The sequence below is a fragment of the Furipterus horrens genome, unplaced genomic scaffold, assembly GCF_987537825.1.
Source record: "Furipterus horrens unplaced genomic scaffold, mFurHor1.1.pri manual_scaffold_5, whole genome shotgun sequence".
NCBI lineage: Eukaryota > Metazoa > Chordata > Mammalia > Chiroptera > Furipteridae > Furipterus > Furipterus horrens.
The window spans coordinates 158,685,734-158,704,203 of record NW_028327175.1 but is presented as its reverse complement, the minus strand read 5'-3'; the positions used below and the strand labels follow the sequence as shown (position 1 = coordinate 158,704,203).

The 18,470-nt window shown below is 40.9% G+C and overlaps 1 protein-coding gene across 4 annotated transcripts in view; it reads left to right on the top strand.

The window, feature by feature from the left end:
• The window catches only part of PBLD (phenazine biosynthesis like protein domain containing), a 35,339-nt gene extending 26,724 nt beyond the window's left edge, over positions 1-8,615 (top strand). For all 4 annotated transcript variants that reach the window (XM_090278106.1, XM_090278108.1, XM_090278105.1 and 1 more), the window contains exons 2-9: positions 675-774; positions 1,138-1,236; positions 2,856-2,965; positions 3,050-3,079; positions 4,554-4,642; positions 4,914-5,092; positions 7,191-7,253; positions 8,353-8,615. In XM_090278106.1, the coding sequence (XP_090134232.1) occupies positions 690-774; positions 1,138-1,236; positions 2,856-2,965; positions 3,050-3,079; positions 4,554-4,642; positions 4,914-5,092; positions 7,191-7,253; positions 8,353-8,465 (768 nt within the window). In that variant the 5' untranslated portion in view covers positions 675-689 and the 3' untranslated portion in view covers positions 8,466-8,615. The remainder of the gene's footprint in view (positions 1-674; positions 775-1,137; positions 1,237-2,855; positions 2,966-3,049; positions 3,080-4,553; positions 4,643-4,913; positions 5,093-7,190; positions 7,254-8,352) is intronic.
• Positions 8,616-18,470: the final 9,855 nt, after the last annotated feature.

Genomic DNA, 18,470 nt, shown 5'->3' with positions numbered 1-18,470 from the left:
AAACAAAGATTAAGTGAATAATGTATTCTCTAGCAAACGTTTACTGAGCCCCTACCATCCTGGGGTGACTACAGGGCGTTGTTGCAAGCCAGGACAAAGCAAATAGCAGTCTGTGCCCTGTTAGAGCTCTGAGTCAGAGGTGGCAGTTGGGGGCACAGACAGTAAAGGACACACTAGGTGATTTCAGGTTGTCTAAGCACTGGGGAGGAGACAGTGCTTTTGGACAGAGCAGTCTGGAAGGCATCCTGCAGGAAGTGACCTCTGGCCCAAGGCCTGACCCATAAAAGGGAGTGAACCATGCATAAATGGAGGCAGATGTGGTGCCAAACACCCATTCATCCAACAATAAAGAGAGATCGTGAAGTTTCCGTTTTTAGAAGAGAGCACATGTTCTCAGATAGTCTAGGTAATAATCTCACAAAGGACAGGCCAGGCCAGTAGGGTTTTCAATGTTATTCCAGCTTCATACATCTACACAGCTGTTCATAAGGTGCTCAAGCATGGATTTCTAAAAAGCAATCTTTATAAAAGTGCCTAAATTTCTTGGCAATTATTTCCTTCTAAACATGCAAGTTTTAACATCAATAAATTGTGTTATTAACTAATGGTAGTTGCTGTCCAAAGAAGTCTGACTGTATTTCTGGAGTCTCAACAAGCTTTTCTTTCTAATTTAGAAATTGGATGAAGACATGCATCAAAAAATTGCAAGGGAAATGAACCTCTCAGAAACTGCTTTCATCCGAAAATTGCACCCAACTGACAACTTTACACAAAGTAAATAAGTATTTTTTAAAACCATTCTTGAATGGTACCAGAAGCTGCTTTTCCAGTAGGGGAATGATATTTAAGGGAAATGCCCATTTGCTGTTTGCATGCAGGTAGGAGAGGGGGTGGGGGTTCTGGTTGGGTTTTCAGTTAAGCTGGGGGAGTGGAGTTGGTTAATTTGAATGTTTCAGCCCATATCTAGCACCTAGGAGCCCTAGGATGCATGCTGAGACTCCACTCCTCCTTTCACAACATGTTTCAGCAATAGATTGATGCTAATGAAATATTTAGAAAAGAATAAGAAAATGAAAAGTTTGTACTTCACTTGTATGGGAATAATCTTGTCTTTTTTTGGTTTGTCTTTCTCTGAAGGTTCCTGCTTTGGATTAAGGTGGTTTACACCAATGAGTGAGGTCCCTCTCTGTGGCCATGCTACCCTGGCTTCTGCAGCAGTGCTGTTTTACAAAATAAGTAATGTGATTTTTTTTTTTTTAATGAACCTATCACTTAGCAAATAGCAAATATTTTTAAAAATTCGCATACTCTTTCCAATGAACCAAGTGACTGTTATAAGGCATCTCAGGACAACAGCATCCACTAGAGGCTAAAGAATTTGAAGTCATCTGTGCAGAGAGCTAGTGGGAAGAGCATTCCTGGCAGAGGCAGCAGCAAATGCAAAACCCCTGAGGCATTGTCTGTATCACCAGAAGGCTAGAACTTCCTGACGGAGGGGCTGATTGGCAGGAGATGACATTGAGAGTTAGTCCAAGGCACCTCTGTGAAGTAATGCATTATGTTTTAATAAGATAATTTTGGTTTCAGTGGATAGGGGACTAGAATGAAGGCAAGCAGGTATCACAAAATATTGTTTAGGAACTCAGTCTTGAAAAATAGATTTCACTGAAGTTAGATTTGAAAACCCACCTTGGTTGGTATGAGGCTGAGGTTTGCAATGATAGCCCTCAGGTTCCCCTTGAGTGGTTTAAAGGTTAGATGAAATAAATTACAGAAAACTGCTTTGTAAATAATAATTAAATTATAATAAGAAAAGTAAACTTTGGGTTCCAGAATGTATATTTTATACTCAGTGAAAGTTAATAAGCAATGCCAAATTTCCTCACCTTTGAGATATGGTTAAGTTTTACGAAATATTAGCTGGGGAAACAAATTATGTCACAAATCTTTGTTTCACCAAAAATGTCATGCACACTGAAGTCAGGCTAAGTGGCCTATGTTATATTAGAAACATAGAGGGAAGGCTATTATATCAGCATTTGCAGTCCGATCTTTTTTAAAAAAATATTTTATTTTTTTATTTTCAGAGAGAGGGGAAGGTAGGGAGAAAGAGGGAGAGAAACATTGATGTGTGAGAGAAACATCAGTTGGTTGCCTCACATGCCCCCAACTGGGGACCTGGCCTACAACCTAGGTATGCGCCTGACCAGGAATCGAACCAGTGACCCTCAGAATCACAGGCCGATGCTCAATCCACTGAGCCACACCAGCCAGGGCATTCTGATGTATAACTTGGTTTAGTTCAAATAAATCTGATTTGTTCATATCAGATTATTGTTCATAATTTGTATGTTCTCTTTATCAGGGCTTGGCATATCTTAGACTTGTAGAGTTTATAGTTATTGTAGGTTGATATTTTAAAATCGCTTTAGAAAATATAGTATCCTTATGAAGTAGGTTTAATTATTACCCTTTTTAGTTGGTAAAATCAGTATAGATTTAATTATTACCTCATTTTATTGATGAGGAAACTGAAGTTTAAGGAGGTTAAATAATTTGCTCAAGGGTACACTTAGGAAGCAGTAAAGAGCTGGCATCTGAAGCCTTGCCGTATGATGCCAAGTCTAATGAGTCAGGTTCTTGGTTCCCAAGTTAGAACCCAGTGAGGGTGTTCCCCACTGTGGCCCCCAGCTAACCCAACCTGGCCCCTCACAGGAGAGGACAGCACCGCCAGAGAAGTGAAGACAGCGTGACTGAACGCACATGCAGACATAGCAGTGTAACAAAGTTTATTTGCCTGTTTCTTGACTCATTTTCTGATTGACAAAATAAGACTTTTTTCTTTTTTTTTCCAGAAAATGTGAACAGCACTCTAACCTTTGTCACGCTGAGTGGGGAACTAAAGGCCAGAAAAGCAGAGGATGGTATCATCCTGGACTTGCCTCTTTATTCAGCCCAACTCCAGGTCAGCTCTTTCTAATTAAGAAACTGTGTACAACTGACAGCTTGCCTGTTTTACAATAATTTTTGTCTTTTTTTCCCCATCTAGGACTTCCATGAAGTAAAAGACTTAATAAAGGTTAGTGAAAAGAATCAAAACTGAGCTCATGTGTTTTGAACACTTGTTATTGTTTGAACACAAACCATTTGATCCCAAAAGATAGGCCTGCTACCAGTATCAATGTTCCAATCTAAGCTTGGATGAATAGTGAACAGTGCATTTGAGGTTTGAATTTTAACATTAAATCTATTTGGTGAAAAATTTGACCAGTTTTCCTTGACTCTTCATTGTCAACATTAGCCTCCATGGTAGGGGCTGCGGAAGGGGGAGAACTGCTTTGAGCACTTTGCAGGTAAATGGAAAGTATTCAGAGTTCTTTTCTACCTTATTTATGGTCTGATCTCTCTTAAGCCTCAGGGTCAGCCTTGTAAAATGAGAATGACACAGGGTTATTTATCATGAGTGTTGTCATTTTGTGTTCCTAGAAATTGGCAATAAGATTCTCAACTGAGAATTAAACTTTCAAATCACCTAAGAATCCATGCAGAGAAGGGTTGGATGACCCTTTAGAGAGACTGAAAGGTCCCTGAGAGAAGGTGGGGTCTGACTGATGGAGTTCCCATTTCTAGAGAGAAGGACATAGGTCAACTGTGGTCACAGGCAGACAGCCCAGGCACCACCCAAGGTGGATGCCCTTTGGACCTGGAGCATCTCAGTCCCTAACCTGAAGCCACCTATGCCTGCCAGACAACTACAGTGTCATCACCATTGTCATCTGCTCTGCTGGCAGCCAGTGGTAGTGCTTGGAAGGGCTTCTGTCCCCTCATAATCTCTCTCACAGTCTTACATAAAGGGTGAATCAAGGTATCCTTAGAAAGTGTTGCTATGTTATTGATCTATAGCATACCATCTAAGTGAAAAGAGTGTGCTTGCCAAGCAGAGCAGCAGCATTAAGGTGAGTCCCTTGGTCCCCAAATCCAGTCAAACTGCCAGCCCCAAGTCCTCACCATGTGGAATGTTCTAGTCACTGCTTCATGAACTCCACATATATTTTATTTAATCCTCACAACTCCTAAGAAGTGGGCATGAGGGCTTCCCCCCATCTCAGAAGACAGTAGTAGACAAGAGTGAATCAGAGCATTGACTCCAGAGCTCCTAAAACCTGGGTTAAAAGGGGGTGGTGTGTGTGTGTGTGTGTGTGTGTGTGAGAGAGAGAGAGAGAGAGACCCTTGGGCTTAAGTCTTTCTTCTGATCTGTGGGGAAAATACCCATGTGAAGGAATTGTGTGATGAGGCACATGTAAGCATTTGTGAATAATGCCTATCTTTGGCTCTCACAGGGTAAGCTCAGCTCCCTAAAGGCCTCTTTAATCATCAGGAAACTGACCTTCCTTGGGCAGCACTTAAGCCCTGAAACTGAACTAAAGCACAGGGATTAGAAACCAAGGGTGTGCCTGGCACATTGCAGATACGCAGGAGAGGCTGTTCACCATATAGGGGATCAAGGGCTCAACCCAGAGCACGTTCCTGAAAAGTCTTGGGTCTCTCCACAGACTGCCATAGGGGACACACTGGTCCAGGACATCCGCTATTCTCCAGACACCCGGAAGCTCCTTGTCCGGCTCAGTGATACTTACGACAGGTGAACAGATTTTTGGCTTCATCAACACTTTGGAGAGGGCCAAGCACCCAGATTTATAGCTCTGGCTTGGTCTGGCTGTGCTGTGTCCAGTCAAAAAATGATTTATGCAGCAAGAGAGTTTTGTTCTCAGGTAGGAAGATACCCCATTTGCTCTTCCCTCCCCTCCTGCTGAACTGTTTGGATAAGCCACACCGCGGCCTGCTTTACAGAGTCTATGTAGTGGTTGGTTTGTGGAATTGGTTTCTCCTAATCCATCCCTTTCATGAATAAGGTCATTTCTGGAGAAACTGAAAGTGAACACCCAGGATCTGCCGCAAGTAGAGAACACAGGGAAGGTGAAAGGACTCATTCTCACTGTTAAAGGACAGCCTGGTGGGCAGACACAAGCATTTGACTTTTACTCCAGATATTTTGCACCATGGGTTGGTGTGGCGGAAGACCCTGTAACAGGTACTTTTTGACGTGGGTTCTGGGGCAAGTTAAATAGTGAGGAGGGGGAGGATAAATAGTTTTAAGTGGCCTTCATGTGACTGTCAGATTGCTTGGGTTTTGAGCTGCCTTTGTTTCCCTCTTTCTCCACCTCCATCCCTCCCAGTGACAAACACAGAATTAAGGAAGCAGTAGAGCAGGGTTAAACCTTAATGTCAGACAGCCTGAGTTTGCATCCTAGCTTCCTAGCTGTTGACCTTGGCCAAATGGCTTACCTTTTAAAAGTTTCCATTGCCTCCTCTATAAAATACAGATAATACCCATAGGGTTATGTAAACCCAGTGCAACTTAAGTACTTATCACTGTGCCCAATAACTATTAGCTATTTTTTTAAATATATATTTTGTCCCATTCAGTGGGTTGTCTTTTGCCTTTTTTCTTTTTTAAAAAAATATTTATTTGTTGTTTTGTTTACTTATTTATTTTTAGAGAGAGGGGAAAGGAGAAAGAGAGAATCATCACTGTGTGGTTGCCTCTCACTTGTGCCCCCAACTGGGGGCCTGATGTGCAACCGAGTCATGTGCCCTGACTGGGAATTGAACCAACAACATTTGGCTTGCAGGACGCTCAATCCACTGAGCCACAGCAGTCAGGGCTTACTATTAGCTATTTTAATAATAACCATGATACCGCCTCCATGAGCCAACACTTCCAGATCTGCCATTTTTTAAATTCAGGGGCTGATGTCTTTTGTCCTTTTCAGTGAGCATCCTGCATGATCATTGACATCTAGATAAGAGCTGGTTTTGAAGGATAAACTCCTGGGCTGCAAGTGGGAAAGAGGGGCAGGAATAGTGTTTCCTTTCCTTTCCTCTACCTTTCCTGGACCTGCTTCCAAAGTAGGTGGGATGAATTTGGGAATAGGGTTATTCAAGATCTTTTACTAGCCAGAAGCAGAGGTATGAGATGTAAGATGGGCACTTTCATCCTCTGAGGAAAATGGGCTGGGCAGCAAAAGTGGGCAGTGCTTTGATGGAGGAAGTTGGTGGGTGGGGGGGGTGGCCAGGGCAGAGGATGCTGGGCAGAGACTTGCAGACTCCTGTTCTGATCAGATGGCGGGGGCTGGGGTGGTGTCAGGACTTTGACTTAGTTACTCTCTAAGGAACAAAACATGCGAAATTCACAGCTCAGTAGGCAAGTACTTTTAAAGACTCAGGAAAATGCCCAAATGACTTCCAAACAGTCCAACTCAAACCTTGCCCCATGGAAAAAAGTTCTGAGTGGATTTATAGATGTACAGCTGCTTTACAAAGATTTTAATTGGCACAGAGGACAAGTGTTTTTCCCCCGGAATAATGCTTTTCTAGAGAGGAAAGGTTTTTGGACAGTGCTGACCAACCCACCTCAGCTTGCTTGAAAATGGGGGATTTTTCAGCATACAGGACCTGCACTGTTGAAACCAGGACAGTTTCAGGCTGGTCACACTATGTGGACTTCCTATAACATTTAGTTTTCCTGAAGGAGGAGCCTTTTCCAGCCCAACCTTTCTCCCCAAGAGACTTTTCTGGCAGTTAAATACTTTATAGTTTGTCTTCATTTTACTGTCTATTCTCTCATCTAAACCTAGGGTACAATCATGTGAAAAAACACCTCACTGAAAGAGAGTTCTTTGGCCACCAAAAGTCTGGGAATGTGTGTTTGGTAGAAAATTTGGCATTTTGTCAGTTTCCACCTTCCTTTGCGTGTGTATCCTGGGAGGAAGCAGATATCGTCCCTTGAAAGATATAGAAAAACTTTGGTGAAGGACTTGATTTTCCTACCATGAGCTGACAGTGAACTCTAGACAGGACAAGATTTAAAACCTGCAGTTTAATCCAGCCTCAGAAAGTATAAAACATAGCAAATGTATCATTTGGAGGAGCTTATCCATAAATTCTGTCTTTCTTTTATAATGTCTTCCATTTATAATTCCACACTCTGCTGTGACCATGCCAACATAGTGACTAAGTCATCTAAGATTTAGTCAAACTGGATAGTTGATTGTAATTGCTTATAAATTTACCACAAAGTCTCCCCTGTTTCCTTTTTGATTGTATCATAACTTTTCATTTCTTTTAAGGGTCTGCACATACTGTTCTCAGCAGCTACTGGTCCCAGCAACTGGGGAAAAAAGACCTGCGTGGTAGGACAGCCCTTTTTCAATAAAAGAAAAATGCCTAAACTTAAGCTAGTATTCCTTCTCATATGTACTATCCACCTGAGGATATAATAAAATGTTATGTATCACCCACGTGAAAATGAAAGGTTTTTAAATTACTTCACCCTCAACCCACTACTCAAAATAGCCTCTATCCCAAACATCTTCCACCTTTGCCCCTCCTGACACACAGATACACTTCTAATACAGCAGTGCCCAATACATGTTTGTTGAGTAAAATTAACTAGCTGTGTAACTTCAGCCCAGAGAAGTTATATATGATGTTACAAGTTTAGATTGGATGATCAGTAAGATCCCTTACTGCTATTCCTAGTCACAGAATTGAATCAAACAAATTGCTTTCAAACCAAGTCCCCAGGTGATTAATATATTGTTCAGGGGAAGAAAAAATAGATCTCAGACATTGGAGGCTACACAGCCCTAATAATTAAAATGAGTCTAACTCTCAATGGTAGCAGTCTTACTTTGTGGGAGGGTTAGGCCTCTGTAACGCTAATTTAAGGATAGCAGGGAGGCTGTTTTTCCTTAGGTGAGACTAGTTACTTCACTATGCATTGAGCTCCAGGAAGGCTGAGGCTGTGCATCTTGTCTGCCTGACATGTGTGGTTGCTTGATAACCACACTGAGTGAATGAACTCCCTTTGTCTTATTCAGAACTGGAAAGATGGGGCCTTCTCAGAAGGGCCAAGACCACTCCTCTTGATCTTCTTAGACATCTAATTCATGTGTCTATTTTTTCACATGTCCTTGCTTGCTCCTAGACAGAGCTGGGCAGGAAGCTATGGGTGGGGTGTGTCTGGGGCATTTCAGGAAGTGAGAAAGGAAGGAGCTCAGGAAGGGAAGACATGGAGCTGTGCGTTTTGTGGATCCAATTGGATTTGCAGCCCCTCAGTCCTCAGGAGAACCAGTTGGGCTGGGCCATACAATGGACAGATGAAGGAATTTATTCTTTAAATTGACCTGGGAGGATTCTAGAACTTGTAGTAAGAGGTGTCTCAGTATACTCTTTTAATTGAAAAGGGTGAAAACGATCTTAATTTGTGATTAATTTTGTTTTCTTCAGCCTTTCAGTGTTCCTGCCGAGGAGGAGAACTGGAGATTTCACTGCGTTCTGATGGACGAGTTGACATTAGGGGAGGTGCTGCTGTTGTTTTGGAGGGCACACTGACAGCCTAGAGATGGGTGTGCTGAGATGCTGCCGCCTTGAATGAGTTTTCATAAAGAGAAATAGAAGGGACTGCCTTTAGCAAACTTGCATAGTAGTCTACTTAATCTCACGTTAGATACAGAAAAATGAAGACATATTAATGGAGATTTAATAATGCCCTGACTGTGTTTTGGTTCTACCTTAATTTGAAATGTAAGTAAGTAACTAGTAACAAAGAATAAGGTTATTCTTTGTGACTACTGATCACAGAATGGGGAATAAAATCAAACCATTTAAACTTAGGTTAATGTGGTAGAACTTTGCAGCCATTAAAAAGACCTGGTAACTGTGAAAATATAGAAAAACATTTTCTGATATAATATTAAAAAAGAAAATTAGATTATAAAATGTTAGCAATCTAATGCTGCCTATGAGAATATGAATTAATATGGACAAGGATGGGTAGTGAAAATAGTTCATATGTGGGGAATATGGGAATAATTTTAATGTATCTAAAAATTATTTCTTTATTGGAACACACATGTTCAATAACTAAAAATCAGGACATTTAACTAAATAACTAAAAAATCCAGAAATTAAAAATATGTACATTAGTGTGGTAGTAAAATTAAACACTAAAGGTAATGTAATATCTTTATCTTGATATATAGCTTAAGAGTGACTAAAGGGAATTCTTAATAAAAGGGGTTTTAATGTAACATTAAATTCTGTTAAATTTACAGTATTGACTACCTATAACTGACTCTGGGCTGGGAACTTTTTCAAGTCATTAAGAGTGTTTCTTGTGCTGGCCAGGTGACTCAGTTGTCTGGAGTGTCTTCCATATACCAAAAGTTGGCGAGTTCAATCCCCAGTCTGAGTGCATACAGGAGACAACTGATGGATGTTTCTCTCTTTCTCATTTCCTCTCTCAAAAATCAATAAACATATCCTTGGGTGAAGATTTTTTTAAAAAACGTGTTTCTTCATTGATGGCAGTTCTTGGCCATCTCAAAAACTGCAAGTCGATCAATTAGAAGTTCTGTCCGAATTTTTTTCACCTTAATGCTACCATGTTTTCTATATTCACTTATTTTTCCTAAGGCATGTGAGAGTGAATTTATTACAGAAGTAATCTTGCATTTCCCTTAATTTGCAATCAAGAAAATAATTCACTAGCTTCGGTGCTTAAATTTAATGAGTAACCAATGACCCACCACACACTGCACACACAGCTCATCACAGCTCATCTGTTGGTTCTGACACCAAGGGCAAGAATCACTGGAAGGTTTTCACAAAGTGCAAGGTTTTCCCAACCTAGGGCTGAATTGTATGAATAATTTTATATAAATTTTAAAATTTATATAAAATTAAATTTATATAAATTTTATATAAATGCATAGTTGAAAGGGTCTGAACTTTATCTCTTAAATGTATGCTAAGTTTTTAATAGTTATTTTGGGGAAACAAGTCCTTGAGATGACTAAATTTTTTTCTGCATGAAAGTGGCTATTTGAAGCATCTGGATTGACTTTTCATTCTATATTTTTAAATACTATATTTACTTTTATAAGTGATTTTAAAAGTTTTCCATTTAGCAATAAACAGTTGAGACAGAATAGTCAGGACAATTGTTATATTTAATGTGTTTACTTGGTCAGCCTGCTGAAGACTGAGTGGCCATAGTGGCTGCAGCGCTCCAGATGTGGCCTCCAGGGAAGCTGGGGCAAGGGTAGGGGAAGGACAGGCACACCTGAATAGAAAACAAGAGGACCTGAAATGACACTTTTGGGTAGCAGGAGCAGAAGGCCTCTAGAATCAGCATACTGTGTAGAGTGAGTTTTCTGCTGATACGAGCAGGGCAGGTTTGAGGGCACTTTAAAATCTGTAGTCCTGCTAGGTTTCTCCTTGCCTCTTCTGCTTCTGCCCTCCTCTTGCCTATCTAGCCTTACAAAGAGTGAGTATAAGGCTTTGTGGAAAGAGATTGTTGGAGATGTATCCTAGCATTGAAGTGTGACATTACCATTGAAAAATGTGCTCCCAGCAAAGTTGGCATCCCCTGGTGTATTGAGTTACATTGAGTTATGCTAATGTAGGAAATAACCTACAAATTCGCAGTGGCTTAATATAATAAAACGTATGTGCACTCATATTTTTTGTCTAGCACAGGTCAGGAGGGGTTCCGGGGCCCAGTTTGATTTTGCATTCTGTGATCCCAGCATGTGGCCTCCATGGTTGCCACAGCAGGAAACCATATTTTGACTGAAGTGGTGTGTCAATTCTGCTCACAGCCTGTGGACCAAACTGGATACATAACCCCACCTAAGAGCAAGGGACCTGCAAAACGTCAGGGAGCTTATGGATACACTGAACAGTAAATATAGCTGCCACACCTTGGGAAGATTTTTAGGCTCCTCAGATGATTTCCCCCTTGGGTGGCATTACTTGGGTAAATTCATCACGGTCTAGGGACTCAGGACTGCAGGCTCAAAAGACTATTGTGAATGTACCAAGAGTGACTTTATCTCTCAGGTGCAGATTCACATTAACTTAGCATATAGAGACTGATATATAAAGCCAGAATACCAACTTTTTATTTTACAATGAGAAATGTAACCAAAGAACGATTTAGATCAGAGCATTTTCTCCCTATTTGAATTTGTTTGGGAAACCAAATAACAATGACAGAGCTGTTTGGTGACTATGGAGGTAGAATAAGAAGTCAGCAAAACGAACCTAAATGGCAGATGTCATCAAGACACAATAAGCTCTCTCACTTTAACAATGCATTAGAATCCTGCCATACAGCACTTAATTTACTTGAATTTAACTATTCGCTTAGGGCAAGGCCAGATGTGATTTTAATGTTTAAATATATTTACTTTTGGAACCTAGTTCAAGCCAACAATTTTATCCAGCACTCAATAAAACAGTGATGTATTCCAGCACTGGAGAAAAAACTGGCAGTGCTGGGCTTGTGCACTGATATAACTGTACACTTTGTTTTAAAGGTTATTTATAGGATTTTCAAGGATAACTTCAACAACAGCCAATTTTTGCCTGTTATACAGTATGGTGACTCCAAAATGGCTGTCAATGAGCCCCGCATTCCGATATTCAGACCCATGTGCAGCCCCTTCCCACAGTGCACCAAGTTGGTCCCTGTGACAAACAGAATATTCAGAAGTGATGGATGTCCTGCCATTAGGTTATATAAGACTGCATCTTCTGTTTCGGTCAATTTCTGTGTGTGTGTCTCTTTTTCAGCACTTGCTCTGTGGGGAGCCAGCTGCCCGTCATGAGCAAGGAACTGAGGCCCCTGGCCAACAGCCACATGTGAGCTTGGAAGCAACTGCTCTAGCTCATCAAGTCTCAGGTGCCTGCAGTCCTTGTGAGACCCTGTGCCAGAAGCACCCAGCTAAGCGGTGCCAGATTCCTGTCCCACAGAAACTGAGAAAAAAAATGCGGTTCTAAGTCACCATGTGGTAAGGTAATTAGTTTTGCAGCAACAGATAACTAATATGCATGGGATATATATTTTTAATTTTATTACGAACATTTCAAGCATACACAAAAGTAGAATAGTAAAATGAGCTCCCATGAACCTACCAGATTGAACAATTTTCAATTCATGGTCATTTATATCTCCACCCACTTTCCCTCCCTTCTGGATTATTCTGAAGAAAATCCCATACGGACATACTTTCATTGCAACTATTTCAGTATTTAGCTCTAAAATCTAAGGGCTCTTACAAAAAGAGTAACCTCAGTACCAATATCAAATCTGTGGGAGACAGATTCTTAAGGTAACTCCATGACCCCCGCCTCCTCTAGAAGCTGCGGGCAGCATCTAGTCGATAGCCAGCATGAAAACGAGGTCCTCAGTCCTACAATAGCAAGGAACTGAATACTGCCAACAACCCGAGTGAGCTTGGAAGCAGATCCTTCCCCTCAGCTGAGAGTTCATATGAGATTGAGACCCCAGCCCTCCATAACACCTTGACTGTATCCTTGCAGAGGACCCAGCTAAGCTGTGCCTGACCCATAGAAACTGAAGTAACAAACATGTGTTGTTTTAAGCCACTAAGTCTGTGGTGGTGGTTATGCAGCAACGGGAAACTATTACAACATTTGAAAATTAGAAACTATTATTGACTACCCAGTTAATGTTTTATTTTCTTGATTGTCTTACACATTTTTTACAGTATTTTTAAAGACATGGTGACTTCAGCCTGCACTTGTGTGAGATGTGAGTCTACAACCTGCCTCATAGCACAACTCATTGTCTCTCCCAGGTCCAACCTGGCTGGGCCCTCATGTCTCCCTGAGTAACCTTTCCAAGGGTGTCCGCTGCTGAGCAGCCCTGTCTTCCTCTTCGATCAGAATATAGTCAAGCCATTTCATTCTTTATTTTCCTTTTAAACCCTCACCAGAGGATATGTTTATTGATTTGAGAGAGACAGAGACAGACAGACAGACACAGACATCAATATGAGACAGAAACATCAATCAGTTGCCTCCCATATGCACCCCAACCGGGGACTGAACTTGCAACCTTTTTGGTATATGAGAGGATGCTACAACAAACTGAGCACCCAGCCAGGGCAAGCCTTCCCATTCCTTTAATGTCCTCAGACATTGACAAATACCCCTGAGGTGGGGGCAAGGGGAAAAATCTATCACCCTGGTTGAGAACCACTGCTTTAAGTTAACCATGTTTTTCACTTCTCTTGACTTTTTTTTTTTGGTATTGCTTACCTTTCAGAGGGCAGACTGCTTCTTTCCAAGTTTTGTTCAGGGTGGGAATCCCGCTTGCTGTCATTACCATGTATTCTGCAAGTTAAGTGTCCAGCTGGGATCTGAATTCACAGCCTGTGGGTCAGATCCACTGTTCAGCAATCTGACTTGGTTGGTAAGATGTAATTTGCTGTCTCCTGTGTATAAGACACCATGCTAGAAGCTGGATGGGTGGAGAGTGGGGAGCAGGCTGTAAAGAAGATTGGAGAGGGAGCTTACAGAAGTCTCAAGGGACGGGAGACAAGGCTCATCCTTTCAGGAAAAGATAATGAGTACTTGCAACTAGCCCGTGATTAGGGCCTACATGTTGCACAGACATTGAGTAGTATGGCATAATCAGAGAAGTATTCAAGGACAGGGCTTAGAAAGACTGGGGCATTGAACAAAGATTCAGAGATAAATGCATGAGGCATGCCTGGGTTTTGTCTTGAGTTTCTACATCTAGAAAGTAGGTGTTAGATTCTGTGGTGGCTGAGAGAGAAATAAAAGAAAGTAATTCTTTAACAATCCCGTTGAAGAGAGCTTGTAAACACAAGGACAAATAAATAATACCGAAAGCTATTTTTATTGTTTTTTAATTATTAAAATCTATAGAAAGGGTTTGGGAGTCAGCCCCAGTGTATGAGAAATGGCAGAAGTGTGCTTCTCTAAGTGTGGTCCCCGAGCAAGCAGCGTCCATGCCATCTGGGTGGGAGCTTGTTAGAAACATAAATCCTCAGGATTTATCCCAGACTTACTGAATCAGAAGATCTAGAGGCAGGGATCAGAAATCTGGTTTTTAATAAGCCCTCCAAGGTGATCCTGGTGTGTGCATAAGTTTGAGAACCATTGGTGGTCAGGGCTCCAGATTTAGCCACTGTTTTCTTTTCTCCCAAGCAACAATTGTTTATGCAGCTCAATAACTTGAAAATATGCATTGTCTCAAAATCTCCCTGACCATACCAACATACTTGCTGCTTAGTGCAGTTTTAGAGGACCTTTTTTTTTTTAAGCTTCCAGTTCTGTTAAGCATAGAAAAATTAGCTGTGCTCAGGTGGGAGCTGTTCAGTAATGTGTTGGTAATAAACAGATTAGTTAATCAGCCATGATTTATTAATGATGAATTAATTATACCTGATTGTGCAGTTCTGCTAGCTAAATAGGGCTTTAAAGGAGTTATTTTATTAATCATCATGGTGCTAATTGCAGACACTTACAGAAGGATCACTAATTAAACATGCCACCATATGCAGAACAAGTTGGGCTGCTGAGACCTGCAAGAATAAGAAATACTGATGTTTAGAGGAGCTAAAACAAACTTTATTTTATGCAATATTAGGGAGTTGGCTTGGCAATGTTAATCATTCACTTCAAATTTATATTGTAATCTTTTCTCATGGGAGTTGATCCCTATATCAAAAAGTATATAGCACTCTAGTGAGACTGTTAAAGTGGAAGATGACCAAGCCTACTTTCTGTTTTATACACATGCAAACTGCTATACTGAGTCTTTGCTAAGCAGAGACCACTGACTGATGGCATGGGATTTACGGCAGAGGGAGTCAAAACCACACACCAGTCCTTTGTACCAGAGAGCTTCAGGTGAACGGGAGGCTGTGAACTCTTGAGACCAGGCACACCTTGTATGTTGAATCGCAGTAAGCGGATTCACAGCCTTGTGCTATAGGAGCAGAAAAAGAACTGAGACTGTTAAGTCAAAGGGACATCAGGTAAACTCAAGGATAGTTAAGTAACAGGAAAATTGTTTTCAACTTTTAGCTCAAGATTAAAGCCATTTCATGATTTTTTTTTTTTGTAGTTATGAATATTTGTTTAGAGTAATTCATCATCCAAACACTGTCCTAGCACTTTGGGTTGGGAAATTTTCATTGTGAGCAGTCAAGGAGGTAGTGCCCAACTCCCACCAAGGAAGCCAAAGCGACCAGATGTACCTCTCCCTCTCTGCAAACTAGGGGGCAAGCATGCTACTCAGGCTTAGCCAAATCAGAATCGATCTCCTGGGTATTTGGATCCTGAACAAGGGAAGCAGTACCATGGAGGTGGCTGGGGGCCCTTGCAGTGGCTGCTCCATGAGCTGAGCTAGGCTTCTGACAGTTGGAGAAGCTGATCAGAGTAATGGATGCAGGAATATTTGTGTAATCTTGGTCTATTTGATAACAATCAAGCCTGTATGGTATGAGCATATATGGTAAATGTATGATGATAAGGATGATGGTGATGACAGACTTCAAGGGTCCTGATTTTTTGGGAAAGCCCCATCCTGCACATTTTCTAGCCTGTTCTTTGGATTAGGATTAAGCGTATGATGCAACTCTGGCTAATGAGACATGAGTAAGCTCTCGGTTCAGGGAGCCAAGTGAGGAAAAGAACCTGGAGTGGGGTAAACCAGCTTTAGGCATGCATAGGTTTATTTAATCCCCCAATTTTTGGTATGGCATCCCACCCTCATATGTGCTTGGTGCTCCCAAGTCCAGCGATCTTCTGTTTTATAGTCTCCAAAGAAAAAAATCTCCAACTTTTCCCTGAGCAGGGAGAGGGAAATTTGGGCACATATTTGTATTTTAACATGTATATAGTATATATCTACCATCTGAATATAGAATATTTCCATTATCCCAGAAGGTTCCCTCATTCCCCTTCTCTGTAAAAAACAAAAACAAACATGAAAAATAACTTTTTATCCTTCACTCCATAAGAGAATCATTATTCTGTGACTTACATCACCATAAATTAGTTGCCTATTCTTGGGCTTTTATAAATGGAATCATACAGTATATACTGTTTGCTGTTTGGTTTCATTCAGTTAACATAACGTCTTTGAGATTTATACCTGCTGTTGAGTTATTTTTTTATTTCTATATAATATTCCACTATATAATTATACTATAATTTGTTTATACCTTTTCCTGTTGATGCTCATTGTGGTGTGAACATTGTTGTATGCCTTTGGTAGACAAAGACATGAATTTACCTTGGATGGCATACCTAGAAGTATAGCTGCTAAATTAACTTGAGCATATGTTTAACTTTAATAGATACTGCTAAATAGTTTTCCTATATAGTTGAATAAATTTATACTAGTACCAGTAATATGTGAGAGTTCTTCTTGCTCTACATCCTCACTAGCCTTGACACTGCTAGTCTTTTAAATTTTAGCCTTTCTGGGGGAATATGTAGTGCTATCTCACTATAGTTTTAAGCTTCATATCCCACTGAGAACTGGTGTTGAATACATCTTTGTAGACTTATTGGACTTTTGGAGATCTGTAAAAGTGCCTAAGTTTTTGTTCACTTTTAATTGGGTTCTCATTTTTATTGATTTAAAAGAGTTCTTTATATATTTTGGACATGAATCTTTTGTTAGATGTATGTATTGTGAATATATTCCCACAGTGTATGGCACGCTTATTCACTTTCTTGATGATGTCTTTTATTGGCAAATTAATTTTAATAAAGCCTAATTTATCAATTTTATCTTTCATAGTATGTTTTATGTCCAGTTTAAGAAATCTTTGCCAACCTTAAAATATGAAGATTTTTCTATGTTTTCATTTAGACAATTATTTTACTTTTCATATATAGATCTATGATTTATCTCAAATGAATTTTTATATATATATATATATATATTTTTTTTTTTTTTGCAAGATGGTACGGTGAGAGCTTTAATAAAGACATAATCCATCCTGGCTTGGGGTGGGAGGGAGAAGGCTCTGTAATAAGGCGTAATTAGACTTGATGGCCTCAAAGATTTTACCCAGATGCTTTAGTTCAGGTTCCCTAAAGGAAAAGCCTGGAACATGGACGTGGCTGATTCATTTCCTTCGGGATAAAGAGTCAAGGAAGTAGCAGAGGGTGAAGGAGGTTGTTCAGCAAGAATCTGGTCTTGGCTGGAGTCTAGCCTCAGGGAAACCTCCAGCAGGAATTGCAACTCAGAGGGGGGTCCACCCGAGGCAAGTTGACGGGGCCTTTGTCCCCTCCTATCAGTCAATCACTGGCTGCAGGGTGCTCTCAGGAATTGGGGAGTTTCACATCCCAAGCAAAGGGGTTTATGACTGATCAAGGAAAAGTGTCTGGAAGATGTCAGGGCCACCTGAGAGCCACCAGCAGTGAGTCCTCTGGGTCACTGAGGGCTGAGTACACCAGCCTCATAAAGGGAGGGTGGGGGAGGGTATTCTACCACAGGGTCCGCCGAACCTTAGCCTGGGAACTGAGGGAGGGGCTCCCTCCGTCTTCATCAGAGCAATGGGGCGAAGGGTCCCAGGGCTGCCCCCCTTAGAAAGCAAATACGAGGCCGAAATGAACTAGTGGAGGACCACCAGCATTGCAAACCCGATAGCCAGGCCAGAGGGCAGGGGTCTGGGAAGGCACCTGCAAGCTTGCCCTCCTCAGCCCCCACCTTTAGGCTGCATCTGCAGGACAAAAGAATGTGCAGAGACAGACATCCAGGGAGACAGCCGGCCCAGTCTGTGCACTGGTCACCTCTTTTTCCATACAGATAACTAATTGCTCCAGTGCTGTATATTGAAAAGAAACATTTTCCTCACTAAATTGCAGTAATGTCTGTATCTTAAATCAAATAACTGTATCTGTGTGGGTCTTCTGGACTTTCTGTTCTGTTCCACTGCCCTATTTCTCTATCTTTACATCAATACACTCTTTTAATTACTGTAACTTTAAAGTCAATCTTAATATCTGAGAATATAAGTTGGCCAACTCTTGAGGATGATGTCTTCAAAATCCTGCTGGGATTTTGACTGAGAATGCATCAAATCTATAGATCAATATGAGGAAAGCTATAAAAGCAAGGGAAACAAAAGCAAAAATAAACACATTGGACTATGTCAAATTAAAAAGTTCTGCACAGCAAAGGAAACTATCAACAACAAAAAAAAGGCAACCAACCGAATTGGAGGAGATATTTGTAAATGATAGCTCTGATAAGGGGTTGATATCCAAAATATATAAAGAGTTCAAACAACTCAACAACAACAACAAATAAAATGAACAATCTGATCTAAAAATTGGCACAGACCAAAAGGTTTCCAGTTGGATTCCCAGTTCCGGGCACACGCCTGGGTTGTGGGCGAGGTCCCTGGTTGGGGGTGTGAGAGAGGCAACCCATTAATGTTTCTCTCCCTCTCTTTCTCCCTCCCTTACCCCCTCTCTAAAAATATATAAAGTCTTTTAAAAAAAATTGGCAGAGGATCTGAATAGACATTTTTCCAAGGAAGACA